At 37.9% G+C, this 25,175-nt stretch overlaps 1 protein-coding gene across 2 annotated transcripts in view; it reads right to left on the reverse strand.

Annotated features, from left to right (window-relative positions):
* The window catches only part of GOLGA4 (golgin A4), a gene marked incomplete at its 3' end in the record, with an annotated part of 112,660 nt that overhangs the window by 8,939 nt on the left and 78,546 nt on the right, over positions 1-25,175 (reverse strand). Inside the window, exons 15-23 of one of the 2 annotated variants that reach the window (XM_079712032.1) lie at positions 20,910-25,135; positions 20,226-20,347; positions 19,694-19,824; positions 13,256-13,369; positions 11,070-11,090; positions 10,822-10,890; positions 9,231-9,306; positions 7,122-7,225; positions 2,084-2,170 (exon numbers count right to left, since the gene is read on the reverse strand). In XM_079712032.1, the coding sequence (XP_079568158.1) occupies positions 2,084-2,170; positions 7,122-7,225; positions 9,231-9,306; positions 10,822-10,890; positions 11,070-11,090; positions 13,256-13,369; positions 19,694-19,824; positions 20,226-20,347; positions 20,910-25,135 (4,950 nt within the window). Of the gene's footprint in view, positions 1-2,059; positions 2,171-7,121; positions 7,226-9,230; positions 9,307-10,821; positions 10,891-11,069; positions 11,091-13,255; positions 13,370-19,693; positions 19,825-20,225; positions 20,348-20,909; positions 25,136-25,175 lie in introns of those variants that run through there. The other variant, XM_079712033.1, reaches the window with a different exon arrangement.

The following is a 25,175-nucleotide window of genomic DNA, read 5'->3' on the forward strand; positions in this document are numbered from 1 at the left end:
GCAAAAGATAATGATGGATGAGACTCTGCTTAAAATAGTAGTGGGAAAAAAAAAAAAGTAGTGGAAAGAGTGGGACTTTCTTTCTGGGCAGGTCAGCCTCTGGGATAAGGAAGGATTATTTCAGGAAGTCAGTCACCACTTCATCCCTATCTAGAATGAATACCATTTTATTCACAAAAGAAGAGTGTAAAGTTTTTCAAAGATTTCTTTTTAATTAAACTTAAGAAAGAAACTTTTCCATCCACCTTAAAAGGTTTTTAGATGGTTCACTATTTACAGGTAATCAATTCGATTAGTTTCCTTCAAGACAAACCAATCTAAGGCTGTATGTGTGCGTGTGGGGTGAGGGGGAATGTTTCCTACCACATTTGCCAAAGCAGTGACTTAGGATGAGTCTATACTGTATTCTAAATCCTGACAAAATGTAGCCCAACAGTAAGATGAGAGGTTGGCTATATCCCAACATCAAGATAAAAAAGAGGCTACAGGAGAATGAACAAAGATAATAAAAGCTTTCTATTTACATCCATCATTTTAAAGTATTTTCTTAAACTGGACTATAATGACAGAATTGTGTCAACGGGCTCAAACTGCATTGGAGATTTTTATTTTCACAAAGACACAGTTGTTTACTCAGTGAAGAGGAAAACCACTCTGAGTGGACTATAGATTATAGAATTGGATGTTTTGCTATATTTAAAACAACATTCTCTCTACTGATGAAGGGCATACATTATAGTTACATACTTCTTTATCAAAAATATCTATAACCAGAAATAACTACAGAGGTATGGCAATATTTTTCAGACCACTAGATACCATGGAGAAATGCTTCACCAAAAAAAACAAAGGCTAACCAAAATAACTGCAACTGTCTCAGAAAATATACAATAGGTAAATAATACAGTATACAATGTAGTACTGGGACAAAAGTCAGGGATGCTGGGATGACCTTAGAGGAAGCCAGAAAGAGGTCAGAACATGCAATGGGTCAAAGGAGAGGAACTTCATAGATGGCTGGTAAGTGCTGGGGTTATTTAGCCTGGAAGGTAAAAGCCCTCCACCCAGGCCATCTGTGGGTTCTTGGTTGAGTTCCATGGGTTAGAACCAGAACAGATTGGTGACCACAACAGAAAGGGAGACTTGGGATCAAGATAAGCCAGAATTTTTGTAAGAAACACACAGTCTGTAGAGATAAGACAGGATTCTTAAGGGTAATTACTTATTGACTTAGTCCTTCTTACTGGAGATACTCAGACATGGGCTAACCCATCACTAAAGAGTAGATCTTTGTTTACTTTAAATAGGAGAGTGAAAAAAACAGCAGTACTGGGATCATGAAATAAGTAAAGAAATTGGGGGGAAGATGTGGAAGAGCTACAGGCTATTAGCAAGACAAGAAAAGGAAGCAGAAAGCGACAGCTAAGGGCCAGACAGGAAAACAGCACAAATTTCATTCTATGCTTAGAATGGATCTTCTTACTGTATTATTGGTTCAGCACAAAAAGAAGTTAGGCAAAGGGAATTTTGCATAATTTATGAAGTGTGTGTTTGTTTCATTTCAGTCACAGCTGACTTGACACAAAGGTTTCTAAGAATTCAGTTATCTACATTTCCCTTGCAGGGTATATGTCAAAAGCTCAAAAAAATGCTTAAACTCTTATACTCAGAATTATTGTATTTAGAAATCAAGTGAAGTAGAATAAGGAATTGTAATCTACAAAACACCTAACATCATGATATAATTCGGCTTAAAAAATTATTACTGGATATACCAGAACAAATGCCTTTTCCATCCTTCCCATAAAGAGCCCAAGTTCCAGAAATCTCATATAGCACATACTGGTGTCAACCTCATACATACTATTAAATAAGACTGTTCTTTCCTTGAGGGCATCCATTCAGATGTGCCCTCAGTTTAATTTTCTTAATGTAGTTTCACTCTCATTTTTCAGGCTACATACACAATAAAGATGAAAACTTTTAAATTTCTCTTACCAACTCAAAATCTTTGTAAGTGAGACAGAATGTAAACAGATGAGATAAAGTTGTCTTCTATCTATAGCCTATTCTTAAAGCTTACCATGAGCCGAGCATCTTCTCTTTCCAAAATTTTCTGAGTCTGATCATCCGGGAACTTCAGTACAGTGGTTATAACCTTTGCCATGGTCTACAAAAAAGACAAGAGACGATCACTAGACAGTGGAGCAGATGGGTCTCACCCCATTCTGACATGTTCTGCTGGTGGAATTCTTTAGTGCTCTCAATGGAAGCCACGACCAAAGAAGTATGATGTGAAGGTATTGGTCAAGGAAATAACAGCCAACGCTAGATTTTCAATTTGAAAGGATCCCTCACAAGGTCTGGGTTGATATTATTTTAAGAAGATGTATTTACAATAGCATGAAGCTATATACAGTTCTAATGCTCTTGGCCCTCTGTCTTATTAAAATGAAACTTTATTACTCATTCATTTTATAAGGCTTTTTATTTGTAGAAATCTACCTAGTAAGTAATGTATTGCCAAAACATATGCTCTAAACAATCAGATTTAGAGACTCCCAAGTTCAGCTTGAACTAAATCACATCATATATCTCATAAACACGGGCTACTGCATGAACATGAACATGCTTATAGGTATTTTTTAATACATGCAGCACATCAGCCTAATAGAAATACAAATTACATTTTAAATAAACACAAGATGTTTTGTTTGGTAGAAAACAGGATGAATCAAAACATTACACATGGTGGCTTGCAAACAAGATCATAAACTGTGCAGATCTCAATAAATATACCGTAAGTCAGACTGTCACCCATAAGCTCGTGGAAAATTCTCCTCAAAGGTTGAAATTCCCTATTTTGTATCAAGATGACATGGTTTGAGGGAGACAGAGAGGAAAGAAGATACCACTTATGAAATAAGTAGGATAACAAGTTCAGTGCTTACATACAAATTCAGGTACTAGTGCTCTCCTGAGGATTAGTAGTAGTACTACTTACTGTAGTGCTACAGAGGATGGGAGGCTCACCAGAAAGCTGACTCTAACATTCTTTGTTCATAGTTACAAGACTGTGTGTGTGTATGGCAGGGCAGGGAAGAGTGTGTGACTGCAGAAGGTCACTGAGTAAAAGATGACATAATAGAATTAACCAAAATTTTAGGAACATACATCATTAGAAAAAAAGTATAATTATTTCCAGGAAGGAAAAGAACTAACATTTAAAAAAATTCTTATTATGTGCTAAGCCTAGGCAAGGCACTTTACATATTTCTAATATTTATTTCAACCAACAGATCAACTAACACTATTCCTCAACCACAAACCCCACAAAGAGCAAGATTTTAGTTTCAGCCCTCCTTCCTTCCTCATCCTTTAAATTGTATTGCCTAAATAGAACAGAATCTTCTGTGCTAAACTGAAGTCTAGAAACCAAGTGTATATGTGGCATGAAATGGGAAGAGAAATATGAAGTAGTAACTATTTCAATATTCTTTTTATTAGCACTCTGGAAATTTTAAATGGTTTCTGGTATACTATCTATGAAGACTGTTTTTAGGAAGTACCAAAAATCTAAAATTCAGGGATTCACAATTATAGGGAACATTTCTTTAATTTCAGTAGCTTAACAAGTTCAGAAACCCAAAAGCCCATTTATATTCACTATGAAACTGCATAGTGCACATCTATGCACAAACATGTCTGTCAAAACAAAAACAAAAAAACAAAACAAAAAATAAAACCAACTGTGGCTAGTTGCCTCTTCACACTTCTAGACAATGTTAAATGGGAAACCCACCTCTAAACTCATCACTGATGCAGCATTTGCAGTTATTACCTAGTAAAGACTTAAAAGCTCTTCCCTGGCTTGTCAGAAAACACTTTAATGGAAAGCCCAGGCTCTTTGCTGAATCTTGGGAAAGAAATCAGACTGTCTACTCTACGTACCGAAACCTAAAGTTTCCTTAGGTCCTGGGAAGTAAGGAAAAGTTCAAATGAGCCACCTGGTTTAGAAGTGGCCTCTCTTGCTGTGTTTTCTTTAGGGAAAGGAGTCAATAAAGGATAGAATGAGAAACACTTTCTATTGAAAAGGAGAACAGGCTGAATTTAAGCATCAAAAATAGCATGGAGGTTCAAAACCCAACAAAAAGAAAGTGCAAGGACAGAAGAAAGAAGGGGAGTTTACTTAACTTCGTACTACAAGAATGTGTATCACATATGTGGTCTTAAAAAAATCATCTGCCTCACCAAATAGGGAACACTGTGTACAAAAGCAGATGAAGAAAGACAGGTGGGATGACATACAGATCCTACTGGACAAGAAACAACGGCAGATGGTGATCAAATCACAAAGGCCACAATATACTCCAGCTTGTTCTAAAACCACAACCTGGTCTCCATTTCAAATTCTTTGTGAATGTATGGAAATTAGGCAAATCAACAAAAGAAATGTCTAAAAATAGCTCTGATTTTGTCAACCCCTGCTCAAAAATTTTCAGGGTTACCCGCCAACAACCTACAGGTAAAACTCTGAGAACACTCCAGGCCCTCCACACCCTGCAGCCCTAAGCAGAGTCACTTCCACCTCATAGAGCTGGTATTTTAGTTGGAGCAGACTACTTGTCATTCCAAAGCCCACACTCAATTTCCTGTCTTGGACTTTCTGTCTGGGCTTTCCTCCTGTCTGAGCTCATCTATCAAAATCTATGCCCCCTCGTAAAGGCCTGTATATACATCTCCTTCTCCATGATGTCCTTGACCTTCCCACAAGTAAACATGAGGACACTGTGCTACAGTCTGCACCATACTGTGCTTAGTAAACAGCTCCACTTTCTCACTATATGGTAAACACTTTAAAGTTAGGGATGGTGTCAATTTTCATCTCCTTATCCATCATGGTGATAAACAAAGGACCACATATAGTAAGTGCTCAATAAACATGAAGTAAATTAAACTGAATATCTACTGCCAATTTTCAATATTGACTTATAAAATGTGATGGCAGAATAAAAGACTACTCAGTCTTGGTAACCAGAAAAGCACACTGAATGCTGAAGATAAAGATCAGAGAAAGCCGCCTCAATACAGATTCCCAGCCATGTGTTAGCTGGGGCTGCCCGTGCCTCAAGAGCGTCCCTTCTAGCTGTCTCCCAAGTCACAGCCTAGGAGGAAATGCAGAGCCCTGAGACCTGGCTGAACTGGTGCCACCCCAGAACGTATCTCATGCTGGGCTGGGCCTTTCCCCAGGACTCAAACTCTGTAGGGATCTCACCCCACCACACAGGCTCACAACATCCAGAAGACACAGGCTGAGGCAGTCACACTCTCTTCATTTTGCAGATCGAGAAAAGACTAAATAATTTATTTAGCAACAACTCAGGGATGATAGCTTTAGACTCAACGAATAAACCAGAGTAGCTGAAGTTCCTGAGAGGCTATTTTTCATAAAGAAATGCTTTTCCCCCTTCCCTGCAATAACAAGGTAACTTTAAACTATCTACCCCACCTCAAATACAGGCTGCTATCCAATCAGGGCATAGTAAGAGAAAGTTACATTTCATTGGCTTTGTTTTTTAAAGATAAGGAGAAAATGAGTTTTAGCTATCCTCTGAATTAAAAAAAAAAAAAAGTCCTTAAGAAAAAAAGGTACTGAATTACTGTGAATTAATATATCCCACCTATGATTCATGTTCAGGATCACACTAGATATTACTTTAATTTGAACTATCTGATACAGTGAAGTTAGACTTCTATAGTGTCAAGGATTCAAACGACTTCTAGCCCTATAGCTCCTGGTGTTTAGCTGAATCTACGATTCATAACATCCTTTTTTTAAAAAAAATAAATTTTATTTATTTATTTATTTATTTATTTGGCTGTGTTGGGTCTTTGTTGCTGCGTGCAGGCTTCTCTCTAGCTGCGGCAAGTGGGGGCTACTCTGTTGTGGTGCACAGGCTTCTCACTGTGGTGGCTTCTCTTGCTGCGGAGCATGGGCTCTAGGCACGTGGGCTTCGGTAGTTGGGGCACATGGGCTCAGCAGTTGTGGCTCGTGGGCTCTACAGCACAGGCTCAGTAGTTGTGGCGCACGGGCTTAGTTGCTCCACGGCATGTGGGATCTTCCCGGACCAGGGATCAAACCCATGTCCCTTGCATTGGCAGGCGGATTCTTAACCACTGCGCCACCAGGGAAGTCCCCATAACATTCTTAAGAGATTTTCTTATGTCCTAATTTTTAGGTCTTAAATATATTTACCAAATCAATTCCTGAACAGGTTTAGCACTCAGTAATCCCCACAGACCCATAAATTAAAACACTGATAATTTCTTAGAAAACTCATTATCCCATTCTCAGCCAACATATAAGGACAATGTAAAAGGTCATGAAGGTAAAAAGTTGAAACAATATCAGAAACAGAAATTGCTTCAAATGAAAAACTTTGAGAAAAGGCTCATGAATTTCCCTAAATGCAATCAATTCAATTAAAGATATATTTACAAAATGTCTGATATAAGGCTCTTTTAAAAACACTGCTGGGGATACAAATAACAGTAAGACAAGACTCTATACTCAAGGACCTTATAATAAATTTAACATTCTAGAAAACAAATTAACCAAGCATTGTTACTTACACAGTGTGGTTATTTTTAAACGGTCAATATTCCATATGTGCAAGAGTAACTTTCTTACAGTGACTAAAGTAAAATATTTCTAAATATTCCTGCATAGTCATTCTTAATTAGGACCATTTCCAATACTAGCCACACTATCCTCACGTCTCCATGAAATAGTCTCCATCTATTCTCCTACCTTTAAGATTTGAAGTCAAAAAAGTAGTCACATGCTTCACAAAGTATTAAGTTAATGAAATTTTGATTTTTATTTTTTAGCATCATCCACCAGTATTTTCTAAATTAATATTTTATAAATGTAACAAATATAAGCAAGATCTGCCAATTCACTTTTGCAAACAAAGAGCAATAACACAATTACCTATTGCCTACTATCAGCATGTATGGTCTGCTAATAGTAAACATATAACATCAATATGTGTATTAAAAATGGGACATATTTCCTTTTAAATTAAACCACATGCCAAATCACCAGACATGACTTATACCTTAGTCTCACGACCCATCATATACTCAAAAAGCACTTTTCGCAAATACTCAAACTCGGTAGGTTCTCCAAAGAGCGAGACATTAGTATGGTACAAATTGCCACCTGTCAAATAAAAAAAACAGACCAAACTGTAAAGACAAAACCAGATAAGCTACTTATTACTTAGAAAAAGACAAACTAAAAGACAATCAAAGGAACAAAGAGAGAGGCATCACTCTTGTATTAATTGTATTATATTGTAAGTATTGTACTGCATTACATTACATATACATTAAGCATTCCAGTTGGTATTTTTCCCTTGGAAGAGAAAACAAGAATTATTATAGCAATTTTATTTCTCACATTCCCCCCATCCTCAAACTTCTTCTTCATCTTTCTGGCATGGCAATTTAAAAAGACTAGACCTAGGGAATACAAAGATTCCTCAGAACTGGTATTTCTTTCCTAAATATTATGTGGTTGGCTTCAGATACCCTACAATGACTAAAATGAACAATCATTTTTATTTTGTTTAAGAGTTTAGTAACTCAGAATAGTATTCTAGATTTTCTAGTATTCCAAACCTGAAAGCACTGAAGTTTAAATCAAGTTTTCTGAACAGTTCTGAAACACAAGGTAGATAAAATAATTTGAAAATGCATGAAATAATAATGCCAATATAGTGGTTTTCAGATACTTTGATTCAACATCTTAAAAAGACTGTCATAAAATTTACAGTTCGTCTATTAATCAAGCTCCATTTCAATCTAAAAATAAAGAATAAATACAGTTCAGGTATATGAAGTCACACTGTGACAAACTTTAATTTGAATGAATTCATAATTATGCATTATGTGAAGTCTATACTTGCATCCACTTCCAGAAGTATGGCACACTAGGTAATCTGAAAAGCCTTCTGCACCAAGAAACATCTAAAAGCATAGCAAAGAGATTAATGTGCAAATTCAAACAGACTGCTTGGATTGTTGACAGGATTAGATGAGTTGATAGTTAAAATGTGTTTTATAACAGTTCCTGACAGTATTATATATGTGTCAGTTATTTAAAAAACTGTACATATGTGTTCATTTTATAGTTTGAGAAAAAAGGAAAATTAAGTATGAAATTCTTAAGTTGAAACTAAAAAAAAAAAAAGAATCAATACTATTCCCTATGCACGGCTGGGCACTAATTTAGCAGTTCTATGCTAAGAAACACATATGTTGACTTAGCTATGGCAAACAGTCTTTGTAGCAGGAATTTTCTCTGCAATGAGCCATAGGAAACTCCCAAGTTGGTTTTCTCTTCTTTTTGAAGTGTGTTTTGGAAAGAATCAAAGAAAGTCCTTGTTTAATTAAAAACTGTATAATGTCTTATGTTATTTCACAACAAGAGCTTTCAAAAACACAAAAGAATGTGAAATGGCTTAGATTCATGCCCCAGTGCCTTCCATGAAAAAGCAGAAAGGTTTACAAAACATTTAGCAAAATAAAACTATTCTTAATGCAGTGAGGCAGTGAAATTGAGAATGGGAAATTGTTATTCAGAGATTATTTGAAGTCATGACTATTTCAAGGGAACAACTACATAAAGACTCAAGCTCATCTTCAGAATCCTTTGTAAGTGACATACATAACTTAAGTCAACAGAGTAATACTTCCAAATCATCCTTCCCCACCTTGAAATAAAATTATTTTCTCCTTTAATCCTAGTTTAAAAATAGCAATTACAGCATTATTGTAATAGTAAAAAACAGAAGCATCTAAAATATGTAACTCTTGAGTTTGTATGGGTACATGTAGTGGATTACATAAATGTCTGGATACACACAGAAGAGTCTGGAAAAATATATGTAAATTGTAAACCAGGTTCAGCTGGAGAGTGGAGAATGAAGTGGGAACTTGCAGTTTCACTTAAACATGGCGGCATTTTTTTTTATAACAAATACGCATTAATTTTGTTTTAGATTACTACCATTCTTTCCATAAAACTAGTTGTTACTGGTGAATTACAAAGATAAAATATATTCTTTGTAAAGAATGAGATTAGCAAAGACAAAAATGAAAATCATCCAGAAGTCCACCAATACAAGATAACCATAGATAACATGATGAGAGATCATTCCTACCTTTGTAAGGTGTCCCCACAGTTGTTGCATATACATTCTTTTCATATTCCTTCAAACGATCTTCTAAATTGTGAATCTAAAAATAACAAATATTCCAATCATATCATAAGATTCATATGGAAATCATATGTAAGAAAAAGACTGCTGTAGCCACTAGATTTTCTTAATGCTGAATATAGGATATAGGCAAAAAAATTTAATACATATGGTTTCTTAGATATGACACCAAAATCAGAGACAACGAAAGAAAAAACATATAAAATGTTTGTGCCTCAAAGGACATTATCAAGAAACTGAAAAGACAACCCACAGAATGGGAGAAAATATTTGCAAATATATCTAATGAGGGACTTATATCCAGAATATATAAAGTACATTTACAATTCAACAACAACAAAAAACAAATGACCCAACTTAAAAATAAGCAAAGGACATTGCTCCAAAGAAGATATATAAATAATAAGATGCTCAACATCATTAGTCACTAGGGAAGTACAAATTACAACCATAATGAGATATCACTTCATACCAACTAGGATAGTTATAATCAAAACACTTGCTGGGGAAGATGTGGAGAAGTTGAAATTCTTATACTTTGTGGTCAGAATGTAAAATGGTGTCCACAATGTAAAACCGTTTGATGGGTCTTCAAAGGGCTAAACATATAATTACCATATGATCTAGCAATCCCACTCCTGAGTACATAACCCAAAAAAGGAAACAGTTATTCAAACAAAAACTTGTAAACAATGTTCCTAGCAGCACTATTCACAATAGGCAGAAGGTAGAAACAACCCAAACATACAACAACTGATGAATAAGTTACCAAAATGTGGTATATCTATACAATGAAATATTACTCTGCCATAAAAAGGAGTGAAGTACTGATATATGCTGCAACATGGATGAACCTTAAAAACATCATGCTAAGTGAAAGCAGTCAGATTAAAAAGCTCATGTATTGGGCTTCCCTGGTGGCACAGTGGTTGAGAGTCCCCCTGCCGATGCAGGGGACACGGGTTCGTGCCCCGGTCCGGGAAGATCCCACATGCCCTGGAGCGGCTAGGCCCGTGAGCCATGGCCGCTGAGCCTGCGCGTCCAGAGCCTGTGCTCCGCAATGGGAGAGGCCACAACAGTGAGAGGCCCACGTACCGCAAAAAAAAATAATAATAAATAAATAAAAAGCTCATGTATTAATATGATTCTATTTATATAAAATACTCAGAACAGGTAAATCCACAGACACAAAAAGCAGATTTGTGGTTGTGAGAGGCTGGGGGGAGGAGGTAATAGGGAGTGACAGCTTAATGGGTATGGGGTTTCCTTTTGGGGGTGATGGAATGTTCTGTAACTAGATAATATGAATGCAAATGTTCTTGTTTAAATATACGTGATCACAAATTTATAAAGATATGCTCTAGCACCTTCAGGTTTGGGAATAAAATTTCCTGTGTAAGACAAGATTGCAAAGTCAATTAATAAATGAGTATTAAATCCATTTTTTAAAAAACTAGCTAAATGAGTTCCAAGAACATACTAACAGAAATCAAGGAAGTCATCTCAAAATAAAAGGCACCAATTAGACCTGTACCTGTTCTCTGAACTCTTGCTCTTTCAACTTTGAATCACTGATTAGAGTAGTCTTCTGTGCTAGTTGTGTCTGAAAGAACAAGAAGTCAGATCTGAGATGCATATGGGTTTCATCATCGCCTGGACACATTTCTATACTGCTTGGTAAATTTCTCCTGAGAACAAGTCTCTTTATGTTTTAACCTAAAGTACAGAACACTCCTGAAAATAGACTACCTTCACTCAAATTCAATGAAAAACTAGTCTTACCTGTAGCTCCATAATTGTTACCTAAAAATGGAAAAGAAAAAAAAATTAGTGCATATAATAAAATCTACAAGAAATAATAAAATGGAACAATATGAAATTACAAGGAAACAAAAATTTAGTGTTACAGTCTTAAGAGAGTGGTTAGATTTGAGACAACTTTAAATATTTGCTTTTAAACCTGGTCTATGTTGGTATACAAACTATTAAAATGTAAATATACATAAAGATAGGTAAACACAAAGAAAAATGACTGGAAGGTCACCCACCAAACTCCTAACAATGATTACCACTTGGGAAAAGGAGGTATCCACCAGGAAGGGTTTATCTATATACTTCTGTATTATCTGACTTCTTTTTTTTTAACAAGAATGTATTCATCTATTATTTGTACAATTTGAAAAGATTAAACATATTAACATCTATTTATAGCATATGGGCCCTTTAAGGAAAATTCTAAAGGACCATTTCTGGGAATCCACTCTACACAACAATTACAAATTATTTTTCATTGAACTCAACACTGACTTGTAGTTCAAGATATCCCAGAAGCACCGAAAGATGCTCAAAAAGGAAAAGAATAAAAATTCATAAAGAATGAAATAGAAAAATATTTTTTAGAGTAGAAATAAAAGTTAAGGATAGTTTCTCCTTTCTTATGCTACAAGGTAAAGGACTCAAAAGACCTCCTGAATATTAATTTCATAATGTTTCAATACTCGATGGCATCTTGACACAGGCCTCAGTGCCACTTTATGCAACATTAATACTTAATTTGATACTAAGGAAAACAACATGTTACAGAGTAGAATACGCTTATTTGGCTCATAGGAAGCAACATTTAACAGAACCAAGTATATTGATATTGTGAGCAAATGGCAAAAAAAAAAAACCCAAAGAAAACTAAAACAATAGAACTTAGTAGCTAGTAAAGAAAGAGAGAAAGAGTCTACTCAGCTTTGCTCGTTGCTAATAATCAAGATATATGTACCAAGCAGCACAGCATAGCAAGCCTTTTATAAAGTCCTCTTCTCTCCATTTTGGAAAAGTGATCCATGTAATTGGTTGTCTAGAAAATTGCTATCTGGTCACTGACTTCTGTAATGAATCCTCTATAACTAAAGGATGAAGCCATGAATGTGTCCACCTTTCCCAAGACCCTCATGACAGAGCTATGAAGACCATACTGGAATGAGTGAGAACATTTTAGACGTACAACGGTACACTGCCCAGATTCTTGAATGGGGGCCCACAAGCCCTGCGGGTGTGCCCTTGTTGGGGTGTCCAGCAGGACAGGAAGCCACAAGGTAAACATGGCCTCTCATAGCATCATTTTTACTTAAAGATCGGGATTATTAAAAACAGAAAGAAAGAAAGAAAAAGCCTAGATATGGAGTGCCAGATCTCTCTGAATTCAGTGCAATTTTCCAAAATAATCCCACTGCATCTACAACTGGTCCATTAACCAAGGAGAAAAGGAGACATTGTTTTTCTCAAAGATATACAACTAAAAACATTTTTATGTGACTACAAATAAGGATATATTATAGAGCAGGGGTCCCCCAACCCCCGGGCCGTGGACCGGTCCACGGCCTCTTAGGAACCAGGCCTCACAGCAGGAGGTGAGGAAGCAAAGCTTCATCTGCCGCTCCCCATCACTCACATTACCGCCTGAACCATCCTCCCCCCACCCCACCCCCACCTCACCCCCTGGTCCGTGGAAAAACTGTCTTCCACAAAACCAGTCCCTGGTGCCAAAAAGGTTGGGGACTGCTGTTATAGAGAATGTAAAATTTATATGAATTCTTAGCACAAAATATAAAAATCTAAAATTATCATACTTTCTATGGACCATTTTTGGCTCTGCCCCAGGGCTATGAGGTTAACTCTCCTCTGCTGTTCTTTCCACGGGAAAGACTGAGAAGCACTGGTATCACAGAAACGCCCTAGGCTCTGAAGTCTGGAAGACTGGGTTTATATTCCCAATAGAATATTTACTGTGTGAGCTTCAACATTTTATTTAACCTCTTTGAACCTCAGTTTCACTGTCTATAAAAGAGAGGCAGGAATCTCCCTCTTGAAAGGCTTCTGTTAGGATTAGATGAGGTAGGAAGGTATGTTAGTAGGCGAGCCAGTGAAAACGACAATGTTTTCAAGGAACGTATGGAGCCAAGTCCAGTTCCCCTCACTTTATCATTGCCAGGGTTCTCCTCCTGCTCTAGCCTTTGCTGGTATTTCTTCTGCAGCTCCTCAAGTTGAGTCTGTAGATCTCTTACTTTTGCAGTCATTTCTTCTTCATGAGCCTTTAGAATAAAAAAATATTAACAAACATATCAAAAAGAATGCAGTAAAGAGGCAACATGATCTAGAGAAAACTACCTTTGTAGGAGAAACCAACACCTACACATTTTTGGAAACACAAACCACTGTTTTTACTGTAATTCATTACTGTGCTCTAAACACCTTCCCTCATCATGCCCCACTTTTAACTCCAAGCCCTTTTAAAAGCTGCTCACTCTTCCTAGGATGACTTTTCCCACCCTCAGTCCTCCTGCCCCCACCCCATAAAGCTCATCAAGCTGTTTCTTTCCCCTTAAACTAGGGTTCCAAGGTTTAAGCAACACTTAGGTGTACAACAGCGTTGTGACAAAACTGTAAAATAGAATCTCTGTTTTAAGACTTTGGCCTTTTCTACACTAGGATTTGATTTCTAGAAAATATCCAATATAAACTAGTTTTATGCACAGCACTGCTCAACCAGCTGGCAACTTACTGATCACAAGAAGTTGTGGAGGTTTTTTCTCAGCCCCTTGGGAAGGGCTGCACAAATCAAGATGGTTCCTTGTCCTAGTTAGCAAACCTGTACGTCCCCTTCACATCTGCCTGCAAACCATACCAGTGGTTCTTTGGAGTAAAATGTTCAACTAAAATCTATTTTTGAAAAAAAATTACTGTCCAATGTATTGGTAACTAACGTAATGTATCCATTTGCCCTGAACTTTGCAGAAAACAGACAAGGCTGCAAAAGTAATACATGATTTACTGGTTCAGAAATCCTTTTTATAAAATTTGGCATACAAATCATTCTCTCTTCTGTTCTGACTGCCCTGGTAAAAGGCTGTTGCCCACCCTTAAATTTTTTCATTTGTCTTGATAATTGCCATCATTTGTTGTACAAAGCAGTCCAGACCTCTCCTTGCTCTTATAAATCTTGCAATAACCTTTGTGCTAAAAGAACATTTGACATTGGAATATTGATCAGATTTGAGTAATGAAGACAGGACAAGTGCTTGCTGAGTAAGAGACTAAACAGGAAAACAGCCACAAGCGGCTATCTGATTTAACAGATGCTGACTTGCCAGAACCAAGAAACATCATTCTCAAAAACAAAAACAGGCCCCAAGGCACAAAATAAAGCAACAAACCACAAGACACCTCAAAAATCTAACTTTAAATACCACTTGTCATGAAACTTAGACCAACTAAAAAAGAACGAACCCCTTCTCTCAACATAAGCAAAGCAGGGGTCTCTTGTAAATAGCCTCCTTCAACATCTGCCCAAGGCACTCTAACCCAGCCTCCACCCCTAAAACACCACTGATCAGAAACTACTGTAAATCTGTAACTGCCTGCAATCCTGGTTTACTAACTGTTTTTATTCTACCATCACATATCCTGTGTGGATGTCTGTGTCAATGTGGTCTAGCCTTGTTTGAAAGGATCACCTCTTATAGCTACTTATTCAGTTAGGTCCAGATTCTGATATGACAATCAGCTATGTCTGACATTGCCTTTGACAGCTGGGAGATACCAATAGAAAGCAAGCCCTCTAAGAATTGGAAAAGAATCCTTGATGTGTTGTTTCTAATTTAAGAAACAGTTCTATAATTTCCTTTGTAAAAGCTTTCTGTCTTCTTGAAGGGGGAAAGAAAGCAATACTGCTTGCTCTGAAGTAAAAACAGTAAGAAAAACTAAACTGAATATTTATGCACATACATGGAAATTATGTTTTAAAGACTATTATGCCAAAACCAAATCACTAAAATACAGTAAATGTCAAAAAGGAACCAGTTTTGTATCTAATGTAGCTGTAACAGCTACTCTCGCCCAGTGAGACTGCTCTGAGGTTGGGACGAAGGCAATCAGCTCCCTTACTTGTGAGACTCAACTCCTTTCAGATGTCACCAGCCCCTCTCCCCAAATGAATGCTCCCTTTGCCCTACCAGGTGTCACTTCCTTCAAATTTACCAAGTGTTGGGCTTCCCTGGTGGCACAGTGGTTGAGAGTCCGCCTGCCGATGCAGGGGACACGGGTTCGTGCCCCAGTCTGGGAAGATCCCACATGCCGCGGAGCGGCTGGGCCCGTGAGCCATGGCCGCTGAGCCTGTGCGTCCGGAGCCTGTGCTCCGCAACGGGAAAGGCCACAGCAGTGAGAGGCCCACGTATGGCAAAAAAAAAAAAAAAAAAAAAATTTACCAAGTGTCTAGTGTGTGCCAAGCATTTGGCTAGGTCCTCAAGACTAGAGATGAACAGCAAGATCCCTGCCTACAAGATGCTAATATTCTAGAGGAGAGGACAGATACATTAATACATTCCTACACACATATGTATGTATGACAAAAGTAACATGTCATAAGTGAAGTAATAAAGTACCAAAGGAAGACAGGTGCAATTAATTCTATTTTAAGGGGTTTCAAAAAAACTAAGTGAAAACAATATGATGCAGAAAAGCATATTCAAAAAGCTAACTCTGGGGTAGGACAGGGAAAAAACAAGAATATATTTCATTTTTGTTTCTGTTTGCATAAGGAAATATGGGAATATTATTACATAAGAAACTAATGGTTACCTGTGGAGGGAGAAGGGGAACGGGGTGTAGAATACAGAGAAAAGTTTGGATGCAATTCTCATGATAAGACCATTCTCCAAGTATACCTTTTTTTAATATTATTTTGATCTTTAAACCAAGGAATACATTTGATTCAAATGTTTTTTTCTGAATACAAGATAAATTTAAAACTTTTAAAGAAAACTGCCAAAAGAGATGACAACAGCTGCACTAACTCATGAAGTGTGAGAATGTACTCTTGAAGCACCAGGAAAAGCGTGAGCAGAGGTGAAATACAGGGAAGAAGGAGCTAAAGCTGAGCTCAGCTAGACCACAGACTGACCCGGAGGATGGGGGCACCGGGACAAGGGAAGCCACTGCAGGTGTTCAGGGGAAGGGATATGATCCCACTTTTGTTTCCAGATAGACAATAACTCTGACAGGAAGAGACGAATACTTTACGGGGAAAAAAAAACAAGAGCAAGGAGACCAGGCAGGAAATTAATACAGTAGGCCAGACCAAATGGAATACGGCAGCCTAGACCACGGCAGAAGCGGTGGAGTTAAGAGAGGAACGGGCAATGGGAGTCAATGAAACACTACAGCTGAGAGTCTGTTACATGTTGGAGAATGTGCTGGAGATCCACAATTAAAGGGAGAAAGGTGACTTCTCTGCCTAGGAAATCAGGGAAGACAGCAGATTTCATGTCCTAAAAAGTGTGTGGATGTGGATGTGTGAGGGGCTGAGGAAGACGGGAGGCGTGAATCGAGGATGACAAAGTTCTCAGTTTCCTCCAAGCAACAGTAAGAATGTGAGCTAAGACAGTGAAAGCAAGAAAACGAAAATGTCTCTGTGCTCCACTTTGCTATTAACAAATCATGGAATTATTTTAATGGATGAGAAAAATATAGCATTCTACAATGTCATCATTAAGACAAATCATCAATCTGATAACAGCTTTTTCAGAGGGAAAAAAAAGTATTACATAATACATACAAATCCATATAAAACTCCAATTCTGGAAAATTTTAAATGGGAGAATGGTAAGAGAATATGTCTCAGAATCAAAGCAATATGGTGTTTACCTAGAATTGGTAATATCGCTTTTAGCAATACATGCTGTTTTAAAAAAACTCTTCAAGACAGAGTATGTATTGGGGGTGTTTGGATGGGGGCTGCTGATTTAATCACTGGCCACCCTGCACTCTGGCTATAAGCACTTGAAATGTGACTAATCCAAACTGAGACAGGCTGCCAACCCAGAAGCACACTGAATCTCAGAGAATTAATACATATATCATTTTTATATTGACTACATCTTGCAATGATAATGTCTTGGATATAACGGGTCAGCTAACATTATTATCAAAATTAAAGTCAGCTGATTCTTTTTTTTTTTTTTAATGTGAATATCAGAAAATCTTAAATCCCGTTTGTGGCTTGCATTGTATTTCTAATGGACAGTGCTGGTCTAAGGCGCAGGAAGGGGCCTGGGGAAGAGTCCACCTGAGTCCTCTGGCCCACCCTCCGCTTCCTGCCCACTTGTTCTACTTACTCCAAGCCTGAAGCTGGGAGGACCATTTATTTTCTAATCAACAGCAGATCTTCCAGGAGGAACCATACCAGAGATTAACTGCTACCTGTCTCCCTGTTCACTCACCCCTCCACCTACAGAGGCTTGTTGTGACCTTGGAAAGTGTACTGTGTGCTACCTCCACACCCCCATATACACACATTCAGAGACAGAAGTAGTTCACAAAAGGGAACACTATAGCCGTGACAAAAGGGAACACTACAGCCGTGACACAGTTTATCCCCTGCGAACGAAGCTCCCTGACTTAACTATCCAAGTTCTTTCCTTAGGGAGAAGCCTTTATAAAATATACGAAGCTAATGAAGAATCAGTGCTCCACCACTCGCCATGTGTAGTTTTAGGGAAATCATTTGACTATGCTGAACTCACTCTCCTGCTTCTGCCACACACAAAAAAACACAAAAATAGAAGATGAACCTAAACTAGCTGTAATGTATCTTCCAATCCCAACATTCTCTAAGCATTCAAGAAACAACAGTATTTTTTAAAGCTTCACATAATATACTCTAGGTAAGTATAGGAAAATGTGAAATCGTTCAAATTTTCTTTCACAGTGAGGTCTAAAGCTCAAAAATTACACGAAGGTAACATTTATATTCATCTATCAGGTAATTTCAGCTTTTTCAAATACATTTACAATAATTGGGACTTCCCTGGTGGTGCAGTGGTTAGGAATCCGCCTGCCAATGCAGGGAACATGGGTTCAAGCCCTGGTCCAGGAAGATCCCACATGCCACGGGGCAACTAAATCCGTGTGCCACAACTATTGAGCCTGCGCTCTAGAGCCCGCACACCACAACTACTGAAGCCCCCGCACCTAGAGCTTGTGCTCTGCCACAAGAGAAGCCACCGCAATGAGAAGCCCATGCACTGCAGCGAAGAATAGCCCACGCACCATAACGAAGAGTAGCCCACGCACCGCAACGAAGAGTAGCCCCTGCTCAACATAACTAGAGAAAGCCCGCACACAGCAAAGAAGACCCAATGCAGCCAAAAATAAATAAATAAATAAAACTTTAAAAAATAAAATAAAATAATTACTACTAGAATCTGTTCCTGGCTCAGACTTCTACTGCTGCCAGAGTCAGCTGAGGCATGACTCTCTAATTTATGCATTCCTAATCATCAACTGGTTTTTAGCACATAGTGAAATAAGGCTTGCAGTAACTAAGGAATTTGCGGGGCTTCCCTGGTGGTGCAGTGGTTAAGAATCTGCTTGCCAATGCAGGGGACACGGGTTCGAGCCCTGGTCCGGAAGGATCCCACAAGCCGCGGAGCAACTAAGCCCATGCACCACAACTACTGAGCCTGCGCTCTAGAGCCCACGAGCCACAACTACGGAAGTCCACGTGCCACAGCTACTGAAGCCCGAGCGCCTAGGGCCCGTGCTCTGCAACAAGAGAAGCCAACGCAATAAGAAGCCTGCACACCGCAACGAAGAGTAGCCCCTGCTTGCCGCAACTAGAGGAAGTCTGCGCGCAGCAACGAAGACCCAACTCAGCCAAAAATAAAAAAAAATAAAAAAAAAAAGAATCCACAATCCAGCAAAGAATAATTTACACTGCTTTACGTTCAAAAATGTTCTGCAGTCCAAATACTCACTAGCATTCATGGCTTATCTTCATACACAAAAATGACAATACTAATCCACCACTAGAAGAATAAGTACATTGAATTTAGCTTCCAAACTACATATAAAAGATTTGGCTGACGTATTCCTTTTTTTTTTTTTCCTATCTTTTTTACTCCCTGGAGAGCAACAAAACCTATGCAAATTGGGTAGGGATTAAATAAAGTTAACTGGCCCTCTTGGAAAGTTCCCAGCTAAAGCTCATACACACACTACCTGTCCCAAGCACAGGCTCTCCATTCTTAGCCTGGTGCTCTCACAATTTGGTCTGAATTTGGGAGAAAGACATAGAATAGAAGAGAATTCATTCTTCCCCTTACTAACTCACTGTTGTTTCAAGTGGCCTATATGCCTGGTTAGCAGAAACTGATCAGAAAATTACAATCCTAGCAGAAATCAATTAGACTCCTTATAAATCTGCAAACAGTAGAGAAATACTAATTTGAATAATATTGACTCCCCCCCCCAAAAAAACCCTCTACACTAGAAAAAACAGGAAATCTGACAGCCAATCTTCTTTAGCACTACCATGAAATCTATTACAGCTAAATTTCAAGAGAGAGAAAATAAGGTACATCAAGGATTTCTTCATATCTTTTGGCTGTTCTTTTTAGATCATCTTCTTTCTCTACAATTTTTTTATATAACTGATTTGTCTCCTCTTGATGGCTTTCCAAAAGTTCAGCCTCCACTTCCTGGGCTTTATCTAATAAATAAAAAATGGACAAATACAAGAAAATACATTAGGTAAGAATTAATATCTGTATCCCAATTTCTGTAAGAACCCTTGTTCCAAATTAAATTTGATTAAAATCAATTGATCAAATTGACCAAATGTACCCTTCTCACGGAGCAGAAGTGTCTTCGTTAGGTAATTAATCAGGTAATGCTTTCAGGTTCTTCCACCTGCTCCTCCCCTCTGACAGGCAAGCCACTTTCAGGCAGCACAGTTTCCCATCAGAGAACTTTCTTGGGCAAGAATCATTTTTTTCTCCACTTTATAATTACTTTAAGCACTTAGCACAGTGTGAAAAGAATAAGCTTAAATTATAAATAGTCTCTGCTGATTCTGATTTGTTTTTTAATTGAATTTAAAAGTTTACTTACCAATGGTCTCTTTTATGGTCATTTCCAGCTCCTGTTCCTTTTGTGCCAGCTGTGTATGAAACTCCCTCATCAGCTGTTTTAGTGTGGAATTGTGCTTCAACTCAAGATCTTCCTGCTCCTGTCTGAGTACCAAAAATATGAAGAGCTAACTGCTGTCATACAACAAACAAGCTGTAAAGAGTTACCTGGTCTTCACGACAGTGTATATAGTATGACCTCAGCAATATCAACCATTTTTAAGGGAGTGTGCATCCACGTGCATGTGCGTGTGCGTGTGCGTCTCCAGGCACAGAAAACTTCTGGAAGGGTAAGTAAACTATTATTAACTCTAGGGAATGGTCCTGATGATTTGAGAATTTTTACTTTCGACTTAAAATTTTTCACCATACACATCTATATTATATAATAAAAATATAAAAATAATTTTTAAAATAATTACTGGGACATGTACCTAATAACCATGATCTCATAGGCAAGAAAAGGTTTTTTTCCCCTTAAACTGACATGGAATGACACTGCCTCTTGCCTTAAATTGTTTTTATTTCTCTTCGGTATTTAACTTATTATATTTATGTTCGATACTAACAAATTTAGGTTGTGAAACTTAACTGTATTAGACAAAAAAAAAGAGAGATTTCATTAAGGAGGACTGTCTTCAAAATATTCATACTGAAAAAAACTTACTTGATTTTCTCTTCCATTTCTTGTTCATACTCTTTCTTTATTATATCCAGTTCTTGCTGATGTTCCTTCCGCAACATTCGAAGATCTTTCTGCAGTTTAACCACCTCCTGGCTCAGCTTCTGCTTCTCCTGCTCCGCCCCTGCCAATTTAAACTCCAGGTCATTGTGCTCAGCCTCCATGTTACTAAGCAAGCTGGGTTGGACCACATGAGATTTGGACTTTTCTTCAGCACTTTCTTCCAAAACTTCCATGGGTTTACTTTTTCCATCCATCTGTTGTTGTAGAGCCTGTAATCTTTCAAGTTTTGAGGTCAATGCTTCAATTTCAACTCTATGTCCTTCTCTCTCTCTCAATAAGCAGGAATCCAGCTCTTTTATCTTTTGCTCCAAGATCTGACAGGTCAAGTCCTTCTCCTGGAGGGCTTTCTGGACACCATCAACCACATTCTCCAAGTTCTGCTTTGCCCCTATGTTATTTTTACTTCCCTCTTCTTCCACATGATGGGATACCAACAAGGAGTATTTGTTTTTTTCTTCAAGTTCTTCTTGAAGATGCTTTATCATCACTTGATCCTCGTGTTGCTTTGCTTCAGCCTGTTCTATCTTTATTAAGAGCTCCTGGTATTTGCACTGCATTTCAGAATGAGAAGAAATTGTGTCTTCTTTTTCCTGCTCTAGCCTCTGCAATAGCTTTTCCTTTTCAATTAAATTTCTTCGTAAAACACGGATTTTTTCTTCACATGCCTTCTGCACACAGCCTGGGGATTCTGCTTCTTCTTGCTCAGTACGTGCTGCCTCATTTTCTGCCGATCTGGGTGCAACTGATGTTTCTGATTGTGGTGAACTTCCCACCGACTTAAGTTTTTCTTCCAAGACATGAATTTCTTTCTCTCTTTCCTGCAATTTTGTATTTAGTTCACTCTGATGGCTTTCTCTGTCTCTTCTATACTGCTGTTCTTTCTCTTCCATTTGAGATAACAACTGCTTCTTGATGGCAGCAATTTTTTGTTCAGCTTTTTTCTTCAGTTCCCCTAATTTTGCAGCACTTTCTAACTCAAGTCTATCTTCCAATGCCTTTAACTCCTCTTCTTTGCTTTTCACAATTGAATTCACATGTTCCAATTCTTTCTTCGTAGATTCAAGTTCAGATTTCATGGAAGATGCTTGCTTTTCAAGGCTTAAGACTTTTTCTTCAGCCTCTTTAACCCTGTTGTCCTTTTCTTCTCCTAACTCTTGAATGTGTTGAAGTTTCTGAATCATTTCTTTCCGCTCGATATCCTTTTGTTGATTGTAATTTTTAAGAACTTCATTTAAGGACTCAATTTCAATCGTTTTCTGAGTAACATGCTCCTCTAATTCCACAATTCTTGCTGTTTGAGTTTTTAACTCAGTCTGTAAATTACGTTCCTTTTTCTCCATCTTGCTCTTCTTATCTTCCACTTCCCCCTTTAAATACTCAATTCTCTTCTTTTGCTGATCAAGGTCCTCCTTCAATAAAGTTATCTGCTCATCCTTTTCACTGGTTTCCTTTGTTTTTAACTCAAGCTGCATCTGCAGTTCTTTACTAGTATTTTGATATTGTGTAAATCTTGACTGTGCTTTCTTCTTCCATTCTGAGAATTTGTTGGCCTGTTCAAGAGCAGAAGTTTTCTCCTTACTCAGAGTTTCAACTTTCAAAGATAAATCTCGCACCTGATCCAGCAATTCCTGTTGCGCTTCATCACGTTGCTTACTTAGTGATGAAATGGCTGCTTCTTTTTCAGTTAGGCTGATGCTATTCTGAAGTTGAGCGCTCATATCAGTTAGTTGTTTACTAAGACTACTGATCTCAGCTTTTTTTTCTTTAAGCTCTTCTTTCATCGAAGTGACAGCATTGATGTTTTCTGATAACTCCTTCTTCAACTGAGTGATGCAAGACTCCTTTTCTGAGGCAGCCTGTTGCTGATTTCCTCCTTCCTTCTGTAAGGCTTCTTTTTCTGTCACAAGACCTTCAATATCGGCCTTCATGCTCTTAATCTGACTTTCTTTTTCTTCCAACTGATGTGTAGCATGTTGTAAAGAACTATTTAGTGTGTACTGCTCTTCTGTTAGCTGTCTCAGTTGTGCTTCTAATTCAGAAACTTTGCAAGTTTTACTTAGTAGTGCCTCCTTAACTTTAGTTGTGTCATGTTGACAATGGGAGACCCTAGAGAGAATGGCATTAATTTTACTGCTACTAATGTTGATGAGCTCACTTGTTTTAGCTTGTAATAAGGCTTCCGTTTTCTTGGAGTAAATGTCCAGCTGAACTGCTAGCTCCTCGGACAGTTTTTTGAATTCTAAGCTTTTGTCTTCTAGGCTTTTCTTATTTCTGTCATGTGAAGATTTCAAACTCTGGAATTCTTCATCTGTGCTTTTCAGCTTCTCAGTCAACTCAGAGACCTTAAGCTTATCTTTTTCTGCCAGCATCTTCAGTTCAGCTACATGCTCTTGAAGAAAAGTATTTTCCTTCAGAGAGTGATTCAGGTCAACCTCCAGCTTTTCAAGTTCAGCTTTCAGTTTAGCTTCATTCTGTGAGACAGAAACCATGTGAGCAGCCTTCTGGTTTAACTGTTCCTGTAATTCCTTCAGCACTGTATCCTGCTTAGCACCCTCTTCCTTCAGCCATGCCATTTCCTTGTTCATCTCTTCTTTTTCACACCCAAATATGAGGACCTTTTGCTTCAGTTCTGCTACCTCTTGTTCTTTTTCCTGTAACTGGATTTCATGTTTTTCCTGAAGTTCTTCAGCTTGCTGGTTAAGTTTCTGCTCCCAGACTGCTATGACATCATTGAGTTCTCTCCTGTGCACCTCAGTAAGACTTTCTATTTGCTCCTTTTGGTTTGTCTCCAATCTTGACACTGCATCATTGATTCCAGCTGAGTTAGCCTGTGCCATTTCCAAAATTTTGGCATTGAACTGTTTTTCTTTCTGACTGAGCTCCAGAGCAGTATTTTCGAGCTCTTTCTTAAGTTTGGCTTCCTGATCCAACAGTTTCTTCTTTAACGTTTCTTGCATCTCCTTTGCTTTCTGCTTAATTTTTTCTATCTTTTTCTCTTGATTTTTAAATTTGGTTTCATACTCCTCTTGCAAAACACGAATACTGTCCTCCTTGGCTGATAACTTCTGTTTGAGTATTTCAATTTCTTTGCTCTGTCCTTCTCTCATTTGTAAAATTACATTTTCCTTTTCCATTAAGAGTTGCTTTGTCTGTTCCTGCTCTATATTATCTTTAAGTTGGGACTCATAGTGTTGGGTTAAAGATTTTACTTTTTCTTCCATTTCACTATTCTGCTTATCAAGTTGCTGCATTAAGTCCTGTACCTTGATTTTGTGAGCATCTAACTCAGCACAAACATCTTTCTTTTGAGTGTCAACTTCAGCTACCTGTTTGGTAAGAAGAATTCTTTTTGTTTCCGAATCTAACAACTTCTGCTGCAACTGGGCCAACTGCTCCTCATATGTTTCTACCTGCTCATGCATGGTGTTCTGCAGTGACTGAAAGAGCTCCAGCTTAGCAGACACCTGCTGGAGTTCCCCTTCAGACCTTTTAAGATCTGCCTCTAAATTCTCCACATGAGCCTGATGCTCTTTTAAATGCTTGTCCTTTTCCTTCAGAAGAAGCCCAAGTTGGTTAATTTCATCTTTTAACGCCTTCTCAGTTCTCTGGATAGACATCTCTTGTTCTTTAATGATGCTGTCAACCTGTTGCTGGTGATGACTTTTCTGTTCATCCAGCTTGACCTCTAATTCCCGCTTCACTCTATCTGCTTGATCCTTTAGTACAGAAAGTTCTTCTTCTAGCTTGTCACGGGCTTTTAATACTTCTGACAGTTCAGACGATAGTGATTCCAATTCTGTTTGCTTCACATCAAGCTTTTCTAAAGTCTTTTCATTCATCTCTTCTATGTGGGCCTGAAAGAGAACCTCTCTGTCATTAAACAATGTTACTTTTTCTTGTTCAAACTTTTCTCTAAGTTTTTCCATTTCAGTCTGATGCTGTTGCTTTAAGACTTGGAGTTTTTCAGTCCAAAGGTTATCCTGCTGATGCTGCAGACTTTCCAATTCTGTCTTGTGTTTTTCAACCATGACTGTAATTTCTTTATTGTGCTTATTTTTTTCAGCTTCCAAATGAATAGTTAAATCTTCTGATTGATTTTTATTTTCTTGCAAGCTTTTTTCCAAAGAACTTTCTAATTCAAGAATTCTCTGTTAATGAAAACAGATGTGTTTTTCTTAAAGTACATAT

The sequence above is a fragment of the Hyperoodon ampullatus genome (genome assembly GCF_949752795.1).
Source record: "Hyperoodon ampullatus genome assembly, chromosome: 10".
Classification (NCBI taxonomy): domain Eukaryota; kingdom Metazoa; phylum Chordata; class Mammalia; order Artiodactyla; family Ziphiidae; genus Hyperoodon; species Hyperoodon ampullatus.